Consider the following 14181-nt stretch of genomic DNA (forward strand, 5'->3'; position numbering starts at 1 on the left):
AAAAACAATATATTTATTATTTATCCACAACCTCTGTCTTTCCCCAGTGCTCTCAAGTCATCCTCATCTCAGGAGTGATTGTTAAAACCTACAGCTCTTTCCCATGATCCCCACTCCACTGCAGCTCTTCGCCAGCTCACACTTCTGTTGTCTTCCTACAGCACCCCACTGACCCTCACTCATCACCTCTGATATCTCACCTGACAGTGACACACTTCTCTCCTAGCACCACCAGTTCTGCCCCATTCCTTCTGCCTACACCAAAATTCTTCAGGGAAAAGGGAGAATTCTATCCCTCAAAGGGACTCAAACCATTTCATAAACACCAGTGGGGCCTCCTAGCATCTCCATGTTAGAGTAAGCCCAAGTGAAGACATCAGGAAACCTCTGTAATTAAGCATCTTGGATGCCAACCAAAAAATGACAACAGGGATCAAATTCCATTCTTCCATCTCTTACTTTATCCTCACACTCCTCCATCCTAAGCAGCAGGGAGAAGCGCTGTAGCACCAATTCATTCTGGCACAAAGTACAAAAAAAAAAAGGCAAGATAAACTAGAGCATTAAATGATTTGCTATCAGAACACAGCCAGTTTGGCAACCACTGAACAGCCAAAATGAACAACCCTCAGTAATCCAGAGAATGGAATGCATTCATTACAGTGGTAATAGAATTAAAATAATTCCAGTTATTTAAATGCTTTTGGTTTGTCTTTTAGTACTCCACACCAGCTGATAAAAGTGTACTGAGAAAAGGCCACAATAAAAAAAAAAAACAAAAAAACCCCTTCAACTTATTGTTCGCTTTCAACTTAATAGATGACAATCAAGGAAACCTCAGTTGGGTTTGAAAACAAATTGCTATTCCTTAGAAATCCAATTCTTTCCAAGTGGCTGGAGCACAGGAAGTAGTCGCTCTTTGAGGCAGTCATATTATACGTTGTCATTAATGTTGCAGTAACAGTCACAATAGAAGCAGTACCCCACAGACAGAACAACAGTGCTCAGGTTACATCCTCTGCCTCAGAAGTAAAATGAAGGCACCAGAAAGGAATATTCTTGGAAGAAAATCATCTTGCTTTGGCCGTAACCTTTGCAGAGATGCTCTGTTTCGATACTGTAGTTAAATTGAAGCAGCAGCTCTCTTAGTACTATTCCAGGGTTTTTCCTTTTGTTAACACCTCCACAGGCCAGCAAAACGACCTCTCTCACGTTACCACTTGGAGCATTTCCTTACACTCTTGGCAGTTTATCAGAGTCCATTTCAGAACAGCCTTGCACTCCCACAGCCCCTTCGGAACCAGCATCTCGGGCCACTTAGGACTGATCCTCTGAGAGCCCTACTGAAATGAGTGCATCCCCATGGTGCAGATCCTCTAAGGCCAGACTGATTTTCAGGTAGTAACTAAGGGTCCCACCAAACCCAGCTGTCATTACCCCCATTACAGGAATAAAACTGCTGTATTTTGGGTGCCTGAAGCAAACAATTTTGGTCACATATTTTTCAATAAGTGGTGGTGTCCATGCAGCTGAAACTGTCCAAGGGACTAATGACCCAGTGTGTGCTGAAGGTCTCACCATCCACAAGAACCTGCTATTGGATCCAATTACAACTTATTCCATTCCTTCTCATTTAAAAACCACAAGAGGAGTATTCACTAAATTGCAGAGCAATCACTTTAGAATACATTATTTGAAAATTGAGGGTAATAATATAATTTGCCCAGGCTCCTGGAAGATCCCAGCTGTTTAACAAACAGGAAAATCTTCCCAGCTCATGACAAGACCTCTTTGCCCAGCTTTCCTTTAGCCTCTGACACGTGCACTTGTAGCAGTCTGTTAGGCTAACAGTGTAAACATGAGAACTATTGGAAACCCAGCCAAGCCAAACAGCTAAGTGAACTCCAAATTGATCCAAACTGTTTATATACCTGGACTTCCACCACTTCTGAATCATCACCCCAAGCAGCAGCTTTCTTAGTGAAGTCACAGCACCTAGCCTAACACCTAGGTCCCAGCTAACAGGAATCAACAGGTACTCTCTAGCAGAGAAGGAGCAGCACCAAAATTCAAAGAGCGCTGTTGCAAGAAGTGTTATTTGCAAGACCATGGAAAAAAGAGTTCTAAAAAAGTAGGGTTCAAAAGCACAGGTTAGCATTTCTGCACTGCTGTGTACACAAATGGGTATCAAAATGTGCCAGGCCACAACAGTTTGCTAAATGAATGACAGTTAAATATATGAGGCACTTAAGAAACTAAGTCACTTAAGGCCTTTTGATTTTTATCTCAAGAAAACACCTCTCAGTAAAGATCATTTTATCAGTTTTTGACTGCAGTCAACATAGTTCAGAAACACCAAGCAGCCAGGTTGGATGAGGCCTTGAGCAACCTGGTCTAGCAGGTGTCTCTGCCTATGGCAGGGGGGTTGGAACTGGATGATCTTTAAGGTCCTTTCCAACCCAAACCATTCTATAGATCTACGAATATGAGGAGCAGGCTCAGGTGAATAGCAGAATGATGTTAAAAAAGAAGATTTCAATGCCTTCATTTTTTTTTCCTAATAGCCTGTGGCTAAATACTAGAGGCAATTTTGACTGATGCTGAATTAAGGTGTGTTTCCAAAGCTGCCACACCAATTCAGAGGCTGCAAAAGCCTCTGGTTTTCATTTTTTTGGCAAGCTAATAGCAATTCATGTTAAATGGTCTCATTTTATTCATGCAACATTACCTTACATGAATCCTGCAGATAAGTTCCTGACAGACAAAGTACCACTCTACTAATTCAGGAGATCCAAGGCATTGTTTTTGAAAGCATGCTGTTCACTACCTGTCACTTGACTTGTGTTGCCTCAGGAAAGAAAAAATTGTAGGCAAGATACAACAGGGAGTTTGGAGATTCAGAGTCTTAAACTGGGCTGAAAAAAAACTGTATTTAAGCAGACCTCACCCTTTCTTCAGAAAGTACAGCAAGTCCAAACATCTTTTTTTGGCCAAACAAGATAAAGACAACTTTTTCCTGGAAAAAGCCTTGGCATGATATCAAGTTGAAAGCATTTTATACTGTTATCAGAAATCTAGTCAGGTTGAGATCCAGATTTTAAAGCCAAAGAGGAACAGATTCTATGTCTAACCTATGAAAGGTATTGAAACGTATTCCCCCACACCCTTTATTTCAAAGCAGCTTTTTCCAGGTTTTTGTGGGTTTGGATATGAAAACATCTGTTCACAAGAGGGAATTCCAACCTTGGAATATACCACAGAAGTCTAAAAGACATATATCAGAATAAGAAATAATCTGCTTAGCAGGAAAATTTCCTAGAATTGAAACAGTGGTGTGTAGTGGATTACACCCTTCAGATACACAGTCAAAAGCAACTGCCAAACCACATGCTGGATTTCTTGTAGCTGCACTAGATGCAATTAATGCAATATCAAAGGTCTTAAAATGATGCCAGAAGTCAAACAGATCACTTCCCATTAGCTGAATGCACAGACCTACCATTTTGCCACAAAGTTAAAACATTTCCAGTGCCAGCACGCACAGGGCTAGTCCCAGGTAGTTCTCCAATTCACCATTACAAAAAACTGCCACCAAAAAAGTGAGCCCTACTAGTAGGTTAATACCTAAAAAGAACAATAACTCACTGCAAACAGTACAAGATATCAGAACATTCCTAGGACACCAGAAAATGCCTTGGGGCTGTTGAAGAGGTACATAACTCCATGGATTTCACTGCAATCTCTAAAATTCCCCATGAGACAACTCAACCGCCTTGTGGAAAAGACTGATGGAAAACATGACTGTCAGTACCTCCTCCCTCCAGCACTTCAGAATTTCCCCTTTCAAACAAGAACACCAGAATGGTAAAGCAGAGCTTGGAATCTACACCACCATAGCTAAATACATCCAAAACCAGAACTCAATGCTTTATTTTTGCTTTACATTTCCAAGCATTTCCCATTTGATACCATGGCAAACTGAATGGTTCAAGGAATGATTTGCTCTTTTTAACTGAATGTTTACATCAAAAAGCATTCAAATACAAAGTCTTAAATAAACTGTAACAATATTGATGTTTCTACTAAAGAGTGACAAAAAAAGTTCAACCCAAAGGCATTAGTAAGTAGTCCAGCATTTTCAAGTTTGCTTAATCAAACATTTTTGGCTTAGCAGAACACACACACACACAAAAAGAGTCAAATGAAGACAAAACTGACTTCCATTTCCAGTTCAGCTACTGGGTGAGTGAGAGGGCTCAAGGAAGCCTTTCATTTCTGAGAGTCTCCTGACTAAAAGGAGGATTACACTTACTTACCAGACAGAAAGCTGAGAACTGAGAAGCATAATGTGCTGCAGAGAAAGAAAGACAAGTGCTGAGTACTAGTACTCCACAGAAAAATAAAGCAAACTGGTTATTTTAAACAAGAAGTTTATTTAAACAACAAGACGCTTTACTTGAAGGGAAAACTATCTAGGAATTTTTTTTTTTAAGAGTAAATTTACCCCTACTTAGACAGAGATTGCTCTACATGTAACAGCTACGTACAAAAAAGTTATAAAATTGTCCTTGGTTTTACAATGATAAAAGAAAAACATTGAAATTATCCAATCAAACAAAGTATGCAAGGTTTGTCTCTTTCTTTTTTGTTGGTTGTTTTTGTTTTGTTTTGTTTTCAAACAGTGAGAGCAAAATAACTTACTGGAATATAAAGATAAAAGTAGGAGGAGCATGCCACTAATGGAGAAAGGGGCATTTTTCACAGAACCAGTTTGTTTTCCCACCCCATCTCCATTAAACGTTGATCAAAACATACCATTGGCCATTTAGTTAAAAAAAATATGCATTATGTCTGTGCACATACACCAGTTACTTTATGTACAATATAAGGAACAGGAAAAAAAAAATCAGAGAGAGAAGAGAGAAAACTATACTGCAGTAGTCAGGATGTGGCTGAACCAAGTCTCATTTTTCTAATTGTAGATGTGTTGCCTGTGGGAGCACAGTTCTGGAGAGGAAAGTAGCAGGTTCTTTTTGTGTGTGTTTGTTTGATTTTTAGTAAACTCCTCCTGTTTGCTGCTGGAACACATCAATTGTATCTTCATCCTCCATTTCCAACTACAGTAGAAAAGAGGGGAAAAAAAAAAAAAAAGCTTTCAGCTCTTCTTAGATATCAACTATAAGCTGGGTTGTTTCCACATTTCCTATTTTCCTGTTTACTTTTCATGCAACTTAACCAGACCAGCCCCACCACCCTCTACCACCATCACTTTGTACATCTGACCTCACTGTAACACAAAAGCAAAGAAATTAAATTGAAAGAAAAATAAAAGCCAGTTGCTAGCTGTTGTCCTAGAATGAATTCTAGTATGGAACTTCAGGGTGCTCTGTGTGACTCCTATGGAAAAGACTGACATCCACAACACTCTGCTGCCTGCACCTTCCTTCTCCTCTTTACTTCCTCAGTTTACCTTAGAACAACTGTCACAAACCCACTTTGCTACTGCTGTTCAAGTGGCTTCAGCTGCAGCACTAACGCAAGCAGATTGTAATTAAGGCCTCCAGGCCAATCAGGCAGTAAAACTAACCACCAGCAAGCACAAAACAGTTAAGAATACTATGTGGTCAGAGGTAATAAACTGCCAGTAATACTTCATTATATTAACTCCTTTTTCACTGCAGTATTTACAGTTGATGTTTCTGGGATGTTAATGTTACCTAGTAACAGTCTGTCCCTAGAATGAAGGAGCTGCTGTAACTAATATAAGTTTTATTCCTAACAGTCTCAGTTTCTGCTCCAGAAAAACCAAACTGGTCTATGGCATTTACCACAACTATAAATAGATTGATCCTTAGCTTCAGCAGAACGTGGATGGAGAGAAAAGCATCCTGTTGCCCTAATTATTATCAGTATTCTGAGGTAAAACCCTGCATAGATTGTGGCTATAAGGGACACATTCTTTGGAGCAACTGCTTAGGAAACACAGATCTACTATAAACCTTAACACAAGAGTCCCTTATTTTATAACAAGTGGTTCTGGAAAGCATATAAAACTGTATCACTTAGAGAGGCTGATTAAACACAGTGATGTGGAGCAGTACAGAATAAAGCTTAAGTTGCAGTGAACCACTCTGTTCTGGCAATGGCCTTTGTTTTAATCAGTTACAGACAGACAACCCAAACTTCACAGGAGTCATTAATTTTACGCTGTTGAAATAGAGCTTCGGATTACAACTAAGAGAAAATTACTTTTTGTATTACAAATGCAAGCTTGCAAATCGGATCTCTGGTAACATCCTGGCAGGCTTTTACAAGAAACTTACAGGCACTGCTTCAGGAAAAACTCAATTCTTAACTCACCAATTCTGGTCTCAGAGCTGTGACTCACTGAAGTGACAGTTTTACAAGACTCACCATCTGTACTTCACATCACTGTGCTTCATTTTGTTCTTTTATTACTACAATAATACAGAATCACAGAACACTGAAGAGCGCACAGTTTACAGTAAAGAAGTCTTCGATTCCGTTCACACTAACTCTAAACTGGCTGTATCTACATAATGGTGGAAAAAAATTGGGTGGGAAGTTTTATCATGAATGTATACATCGCACAAGTATTTTCTACGAAGCAGAAGCCTCAGTGCTGTGGTTTACCTGTGCAGGTGTGTCTGTTTCATTAATTGGCTGCCCATCGAACCGGAATCTGATTTGCCTCATCGACAACCCCTGGAGACAAAGAGAAGCAATACAAAGGGAGGTAAGTCTGTTGTAAAAACACTCAATCATTAAAAGCCACCATTCATAATGCAACATACAGACAGTTTTCCTGCTCCTCTCAGGCACTGACTTGAAGGCAGCTCACTACAAACCCTTTGCAATCTGTTTTCTATTAAAAACCTGTGTTGTGTTCAGGGACTGAGAGAGGCAACAGTGCCCCCACTGACTGCAAGGTCAGATAAAGCCATTTCTACCACACAAGTCTCACCCCAAAGGCCAGGCAGTTTGTAGCACTTTTTAGTACCAATTTACTTAAAAATTAGATGCAACACTCGAGTAACACATGTCAAACAGTAATGTTCAACACTTTCTGATCTTCCCCCACAGCAAAAGTATTCTAAAATCTTTTTTTCCAGAAACGCAACCACTGTCTACTAACCTGCAGCAGCCAGCAGCAGGCAATGGTAACTTTCAGACCTTCAATGCCTCGTAACAAGAAATCAAGGATCAATGGATCAAGGTTTTTTCCACATATAGCTGGAACTTTCTAAGAAAGTAAAACAATCTACTTCCAGAAGCTACTGCATAGTATTTTGAATTAGCATTTCTGCCCTACAATGGTTATTTTGCTGACATCTTCCATTCCCAGAGGATGGCTTCTCATTCTCACTTGAGACAACACATTCCAATACATAACTACAGAGCAACAACCCCTTGTACTAATAAGCTTCAAATCCACAAGTTTTCCAAGGTGCTCTACAGCTCACTACAATCTGCCAATGAAGAGGAAAGAAGTGTAAGGATATAACCACAGCCAAGAGCCTTAGTGGATACTTCTTTCCCCCTATTTACTCTCTCTAGAGAGTACCTGAACCAACTGCACTGCTCATAAAGTAAAACCCAGTACTGCATGGTGCTCTTCTGACATCTCTAGCTTAGAAAATCAGCTTTCATTTAGCCATGCAGGAGCAATGTAACACGCAGAAGAAAACTCAATGTAGTAATTATTGCTGGGATGTTTGTAGTAATTATTTTGCTGGGATGTTTGTTCATCAAGAAAAAGACTTCAATAGAGAATATGAGTAAACTTTTTAGTAAGACTTTATACTATCACAGCAAAACACCTTCTAGCTGGGACTGAGATCCTGCAGTGTTCACTCAAACATCATCTTTAAGAAAACCATGTGGCTACGTGTCATGGCAGCAACACATTTTTGCACAGCAACATTTGCTTTGAGCTGTTTTCTCCAACATTTTGTTTCTTAAAATAAGTATTTCCCATTTCAAGTGTTCTTTTTTTTTCTCCAGGTTCCTGACAACTTTGTGAGCTCAATAAATGGTAGCTGAAAACAGACTTGAAAAAAAACTTACTATGAGACTGCTATCCCCAAAACAGTTAAGTATATTCCATGGATGATTTTTCCTATTTAAATCATGGTTTGAAGTCTTGGATCTAAACATATCATTCAAGGTTTAGTAACCTCCATTTTAGGTCTATTACATGCAACACAGGATTTTCATTCCTGAAAGCTCCTAAATTCTCTACACAGCTTCCATCTCTCCAAAATGAAATAAAAAGTCCACAATTTTAAGGATTTTAGGATTGGATATGCCCAGGTAAGAACACAAACAAAATCTGCCTTTTAGAGGCATACAGAACAAATGCTTTTAAACAGTTTGAGAAGTAAGCACCTAAAAAGTAAAATTTAAAGACATCTCCACAGAAATAACCTTTGGATACCTACCAGCTTAAAACCAAAACCAGAAAAAAAAAGTCTCCTAGTCTAAAGATCTCCATCTCTCCAACTAACACCTGTGGTTTTCTGTTGGTTTGGGGGGGGGAGGTTAAAGCAGATCAGAAATCTAAGTGAGAAGTTTTAGATTTTTACTTCTGTTTGTATCCAAGTAACTGAATTATGAATGGTATTTCTGAACTCATCTTTCCCAGGACTTTACAAGCAATTACCCAATCCTTAGAAGACAAGACATAACTGCACTTTATGTGTGTTGTCACACACAGTGATTTGCCTAATAGAACATGAATTTGCATGACAGAGGTAGGAAAAATGAGCCCACAGCCTCAAACTTTCACTAATTTATCACTAGAACATCCACACAAGAAGACATTCACATGTTCAATAAGAGCTGACTCTTCCTGCCTTCATCACTGTCCCACTACAGCAAAAGGTAAACCAAAGAGGTTACACCAGTCTGTATGTGAATTAGACTCTGTTTTTCCCGGTGGTGAAATAGTTACCTCAACATTTTATACTGATGTTACTACCTTTGACACTAAATATTGTGTAAAAGAAACACCCTTCTCCAATTCCAAACACTTTTGAAGAGATGAAGCTTTTTAAAGACATTCATTAAAGCAGAGACAATGTTTTCCTAACCTAAGGCTTCACAGGGAAACTGTTAAACAGCACTGCTCTTCCACAGGTGTTTTTTTTTTTTTTTGTCTCTCAGAGGATTAATTTTACAACTAGGCCATGACAAAAACCAAAGCTCATTCATTAAATGCACAAGCTCATTTCCAAGCTAAACATCAGACACCTTTAAATCCTGGAATTCTCCTGGATATTCTATCATCTCAATAGAATGATTCTAAGGTAACAAATGAGAGGTATATGACCAGATCAAGAAGTAACTCAGTTATAAAAATACCTGTGATTATCACTCAACTCCCTCTCCCAAGATACTACTGCAGGTTCTTAATCCACCTTTTCCCATACTGACATTTTTGAGCAGTGGATTAGCAACTGCCTCCCAACAGCCCACAGTTAGAATGCAGATTTTACAAAGATAACAAGAGATCTTTAGTTTACCCATTTCCTGTCACAATCCCATCAGTCCATGTTGTAACAGATCCTAAGAACAACACACTTCCCACAACACAGTTAGTTTCTGTTAAATCTTTATCATTTTACATATTTACATAGTTTTAAGACTTCACTGTCTCATCTTTCTCTATGGAGATCATCTCTCCCCCCAATGTTATCCTGTTGATCACACAAGAGCCATACCTGTCGTTCACAATAGGCTTTCATTAGTTTACTAAGTGGTGTGTGCCTCTTAATCTTAAACTGCACCACAGACCCATCTTGCCCTGCCACCTTCAGATTAATGTGGTCATTGTTTTCAGTCTTCACTCCTTCCTGTTGAAGAAATATAAGAAAAAAAAAACACAATGCTTTTTTAAAAGGTATGGAAAAGGAAGTTAACGTTTTATCAAAGTGCAACAGGTCATTAAAAAGGAAGAAATAAGAATATCATAGTTGTTTGCCAACTTGAGACTTTGAATTAGGAATTAAAGGTCAATACTTCTTATTTGAAAATATATTTTAAAAAGCCACACACGAAGCCCCCAATTCTATTAACATTGGTTGTCATTTCTGAGATCAGTTCACACGCAAAGCAGGACTTACTAGGACAGATGTTTTAAAACAAATGTAGAAGAAAAAAAAGTTCTATCAAAGGCACGATAATATGCAACAGAACAGTCGGGAATAAACTCATGTACACTGTAACTATGATCTTAACGACTATCAAGTCTCTTTTTTGCTGTCTCTCAAACTTTTTCATATCAGTTGAAATACTTCCGAAGAAAACTTTAAGATACTTTAAAGGGCTGTATTCGAAAAGGTGACAAAACCGAAAAAGAACCAAGCTTTTTGCTTCGCAAAACAAACACAAGAAAAAGCCCTCCTAAATAAGCATCCCCATCCTCTCGCTTCGATTAGAAGCCACACGCAGAAACTGCAGCGGGCCAAGTTTCAACTCCTGTTCTGATCCCGAGTAACGACGGCAGAGGCAAAGAGAAGATTCAACACTCTCCAGCTCCTAGGCAGCGCTCGTTCCTGAGGTGTCCAGCAGCATTTCCACCTTTCGTTTTCTTTAGAAGCTGCCCGAGGCCGCAGAAGGGGGTGAGGGTGGCAAGTGGCCCGAGCCGGGGTGCGGGTCCTCGCCATGTGACAGATGTCCCGCCACGCCACGCCGCGCTCCGGGCCCCCGCACAGCGGCCCATACACACCGGCCCGCCGCCGCCGCTATTTCCTGGCGCCTTCAAACTCAGTTCAAAAAATAGGGGGAGGGAAACGAAAAAGTGTGTGTGGGGGGATTTAAAAAAAAAAAAAGAAGAAGAAGGGTGGCAGCACGGCGTTGGGTCACTGTGGTGTTGGTTTGTTGATTTTTTTTTTTCGCTATGGTTAATTCCTGCCGTTGAAAAAAGCGAAGCTTCCCTCCTCTCGAGCAGGACTGCCCCCCCCCCGGCAGCCCCTCCCGCGGCAGGGGCAGCCGGGCCGAGAGGCTGCACAAAAGGGGCAGGCAGCGGTGCCCGCCCGCCCCTCCCGCGGAGGAAGAGCCTCGGCGCGCTCCCGCCAGCACCGTATGGGAAGGGGCTGGCAAGTGCCCCAGCCAAAGGCTGCTTACTAGTAGGGATGCTGCGCCCCGGCCAGCCCCAGCCACCACCAGCGCGCAGGCTGGAGGCTGGATTGAGCCCCGCGAGGAGGAGGAGGAAGGCGACAGCGGCAGTCGCCTCCGGACCTGCCTCTCTCTCTGAGGAGGGCGGGAAGGGAGCCCGGATTCGTCCCCCTCGGCCCCCCCTTTCCCCGCCGCCCTCCCCGGGGATCCTCCGCCCGCCCCGGGAGGCTGCGGCCCCGGCCCCCCTCCCCCGGCGGGGCGGGAAGGCGGCCGCGGCCTGGGTGCGCAGGAAAATGGCGCGCAAAGCCGGCGCGGCCAAGCCCTGGCCGTTGGCTGGCCGGGCCGGGGCTGGCCCCGCCGCTGGGCCCTGGCCTCCCGCCGCCGCCGCCTAAGGGGCGAAGTGAGGCGCCGGGGACGAGGGAGGGAGGCGGAGGAGGGGCGGGAGGGTGCCTGCCTCACCTTGGGCTTCTCGTCGGCCATGGCGAGTCAGCGATGTCCGGGCCACTCCGAGCGCCTCACAAAGGGGGGGGAAGAAACGACCGAGCGCGGCGGAGAAGAGAGGAGAGAGAGAGAGAGGGAGAGAGAGAGGGGAAGGCGGGGGGGGGAAGGGAGCGCGCACGCAATGCCGCGGGACCGCGCCTTGCCCCCGTGCGTGCGCGCGCCCGCCCCGTCCGCCGGCCTCTTTCCCGCCCCCAGCCCTGCGCGGCCCCGCCGCCCATTGGTCCCCGGCGGGCGGAGGGGGGCGGACACAGGGCGGAGAGAGGCGAGGCGGGGGGGGGGGGGGAAGGGAGGGAGCGCGCGCGCGCCCCGGCCGTTACATAACGCGGCGGCAGGAGGCGGAGCGTGCGCGCGCCCCGGCCGCTGCCCGCGCTGCGTGCGCGCGCCCCGCCCCGCCCGGCGCAGAGGGGCCCTGCCGTGCGGCGGTATTGTCCTCCGCAAAATGGCGGCCGTGCCGTGCCGTGCCGTGCCGCCCCGCGCCACTCCCCACCGCCCGCCAGCAGGCCTCCGCCACCCACCACCTTGGCGTGCCCCACGGCCCAGCTTCCACCAGGGCACCCTGGGTTCTGCTGCCCGCCCTTTGGCCGCCTCGCTTCTGGACCTGCTGCGCTCTCCCCACTGACATCTTTCCCCAGTACTCCCTCATGGCTGAGCCCTCAGCGTTGGCCTCTTGGGCATCCTCACACACCGCTAATTTTGCCCTGCTGCTGTTTGCCTTGATGAGGCTACACGGTTTGGTCTGCTGCACTTCTGAAGTGCTTGGCCTCCCCCCCGCAAGGAAGGCGAGGTGTGAGTTTGCCATGAAACGTGTGGTTTCTGCAGAGGGAACTGAGACTGCCACGTCTGGTTCTGCACCTTCAAACGATCGCAGTCAGGCTTAGCTTAAATTCTTCCAACAACCTAAGCGCACCATGTGGCACATCAACAATCGCAACACATTAGTAGGAGGATGTTGTACTAACAATGTGATGCCATCAAGTTCATTCCAGTGAAGGGGAGGAGGAGAAAATTCTCAGGAACTCCAGGGGTTTCACAGAACAGGTTGCCACCAAACGGGTTTCTGAGCATGATTTGTCAACTGTTTCTCTACAGGAAGAAAAAACAAAACAAAACACCACAAAAATGACCCTTGTAAATACTTCAGGGGTGGATTTCTGCTCCAGGTGGGCCACACCAGCACTGCTCCACGTGGTGAGTACACCCCATGACATGGAGGTGGCCATTTGGTCACACACACCCTGGGCTCCTGGCACGACAAACCCTAGGACTGTGTTACAGTGCACCTCCTGCACTGCTTCAAAGATGTTGCAAGGCAGGGTTTATCTAGAACAAATGACTCAAGTAGTGAAATACCAACTGAAGAGAAACTTAAGAACAAAGCACAGCCTGCAGACTCCCTTTTCACCCATCCCCGTCCTCTGCCTTTTTGTCACTTCACATTCCAGTGGGCACACTGATTTTTTTTTTTTTTTTTTTTTTTTTTTTGCAATTTTCTGGAAATTGTAGAAGAGTTACACCTGCTGAGGTCAGGAAGATGAAGCCAAACCTTTACCTGAGTCCACAACTGAGAAGACAACACAGCCACAACCCTACCCCAGGCAGTGAAGATGGCCTGTGCAGCCAGCTGGGTTTCCACAAAACATCAGCTATGAAGTCTTTTAACCATCTCCTTGTATACAAGACTCCCATATATTGTACAATCATCCCTTTGCTTCAGTGCTCTCTAAAATTTCATAGAATCTTTTAGTTCTGGTATTTTACTCCTGAATAATTGTTATGTGTCAGTTCTGGGAAAAAAAAAAATCACAGGCACTGGAAGAGCTCAGGCTGACCCAGGAAGACAACTGAGATACTGTTTTAAATCGTGACTGCAACTCAAAGAGGTACTCCTTTGAGCTGTGCTTTCCACTCCTGCTTGTGTCATTTTACTTACCATCAAAAGACTGTTCCAATCACTCTATCCTGCCAGTTTTCCCTGCATTTAACTACTCATGCTGTTATTTTCCTATTTGTTTAAGCTACTGGGAGGCGAGAAGCACTTGTGGCTGGAGAAAACAACACAGTTTAGCAGTTTCCTACGACCTGCCTTCACATGGCAATGCCATTTGGACCTTCTGAACTCCATTATCACTGCTAAGAAGCAGAACTTATGTGTAAGAACAAGGGAATAAAGCATCTTAAACCTCACTCTATTCTACTTCGTACAGGGCTTTTTAAAGCAGGACTTTCTAGAACAAAAGACGAGTGCCATTTCCCAAAGGGCCTCTTCTATTTTTAGAGATGATGCAACATCATGGAGAAGTTGTAAAGAAGAGCATCACAAGACTAATGTGGTCTCATTTTGCTCTTCCAACATCTTCCACCTCCATCCTAAGACCTCTCTGCTGCAGATCGAGTCGAGGCCTGAGAGCAGCATGAAAGAACTGAATGCAGGAACGGTGGTGAGATGTACATTAAGGCCAGCATCACAAATGTGCTTACACGGAGACAGGAAAATACACTAGATTTTATGAGAGCATATGGGATTTTGCTACCACAGCAGAA

At 43.8% G+C, this 14181-nt stretch overlaps 1 protein-coding gene across 2 annotated transcripts; it reads right to left on the reverse strand.

Annotated features, from left to right (window-relative positions):
• Window positions 1–3919: 3919 nt before the first annotated feature.
• SUMO2 (small ubiquitin like modifier 2) lies at window positions 3920–11747 on the reverse strand. 2 transcript variants are annotated; one of them, XM_054393708.1, is made up of 4 exons: window positions 11599–11747; window positions 9744–9875; window positions 6655–6726; window positions 3920–5117 (listed from the first exon to the last, which is right to left on the reverse strand). In XM_054393708.1, exons 1-4 carry the CDS (start codon window positions 11617–11619, stop codon window positions 5055–5057), a joined length of 288 nt encoding a protein of 95 aa, XP_054249683.1. In that variant the 5' UTR covers window positions 11620–11747; the 3' UTR covers window positions 3920–5054. The 2 variants fall into 2 exon arrangements, with proteins under 2 accessions (XP_054249683.1, XP_054249685.1); XM_054393710.1 differs by lacking the exon at window positions 6655–6726.
• Window positions 11748–14181: the final 2434 nt, after the last annotated feature.

Source organism: Indicator indicator, chromosome 29, assembly GCF_027791375.1.
Source record: "Indicator indicator isolate 239-I01 chromosome 29, UM_Iind_1.1, whole genome shotgun sequence".
In the NCBI taxonomy this organism is placed as follows: domain Eukaryota; kingdom Metazoa; phylum Chordata; class Aves; order Piciformes; family Indicatoridae; genus Indicator; species Indicator indicator.

Coding starts and splice junctions, on each gene's coding strand:
- SUMO2 (XM_054393708.1), bottom strand. CDS start 11,619: ATGGCCGACGAGAAGCCCAAG. Junction 9,876..11,598: donor TGGCCGACGAGAAGCCCAAG/GTGAGGCAGGCA, acceptor TTTCTTCAACAG/GAAGGAGTGAAGACTGAAAA. Junction 5,118..6,654: donor AAACAGACACACCTGCACAG/GTAAACCACAGC, acceptor TTTCTACTGTAG/TTGGAAATGGAGGATGAAGA.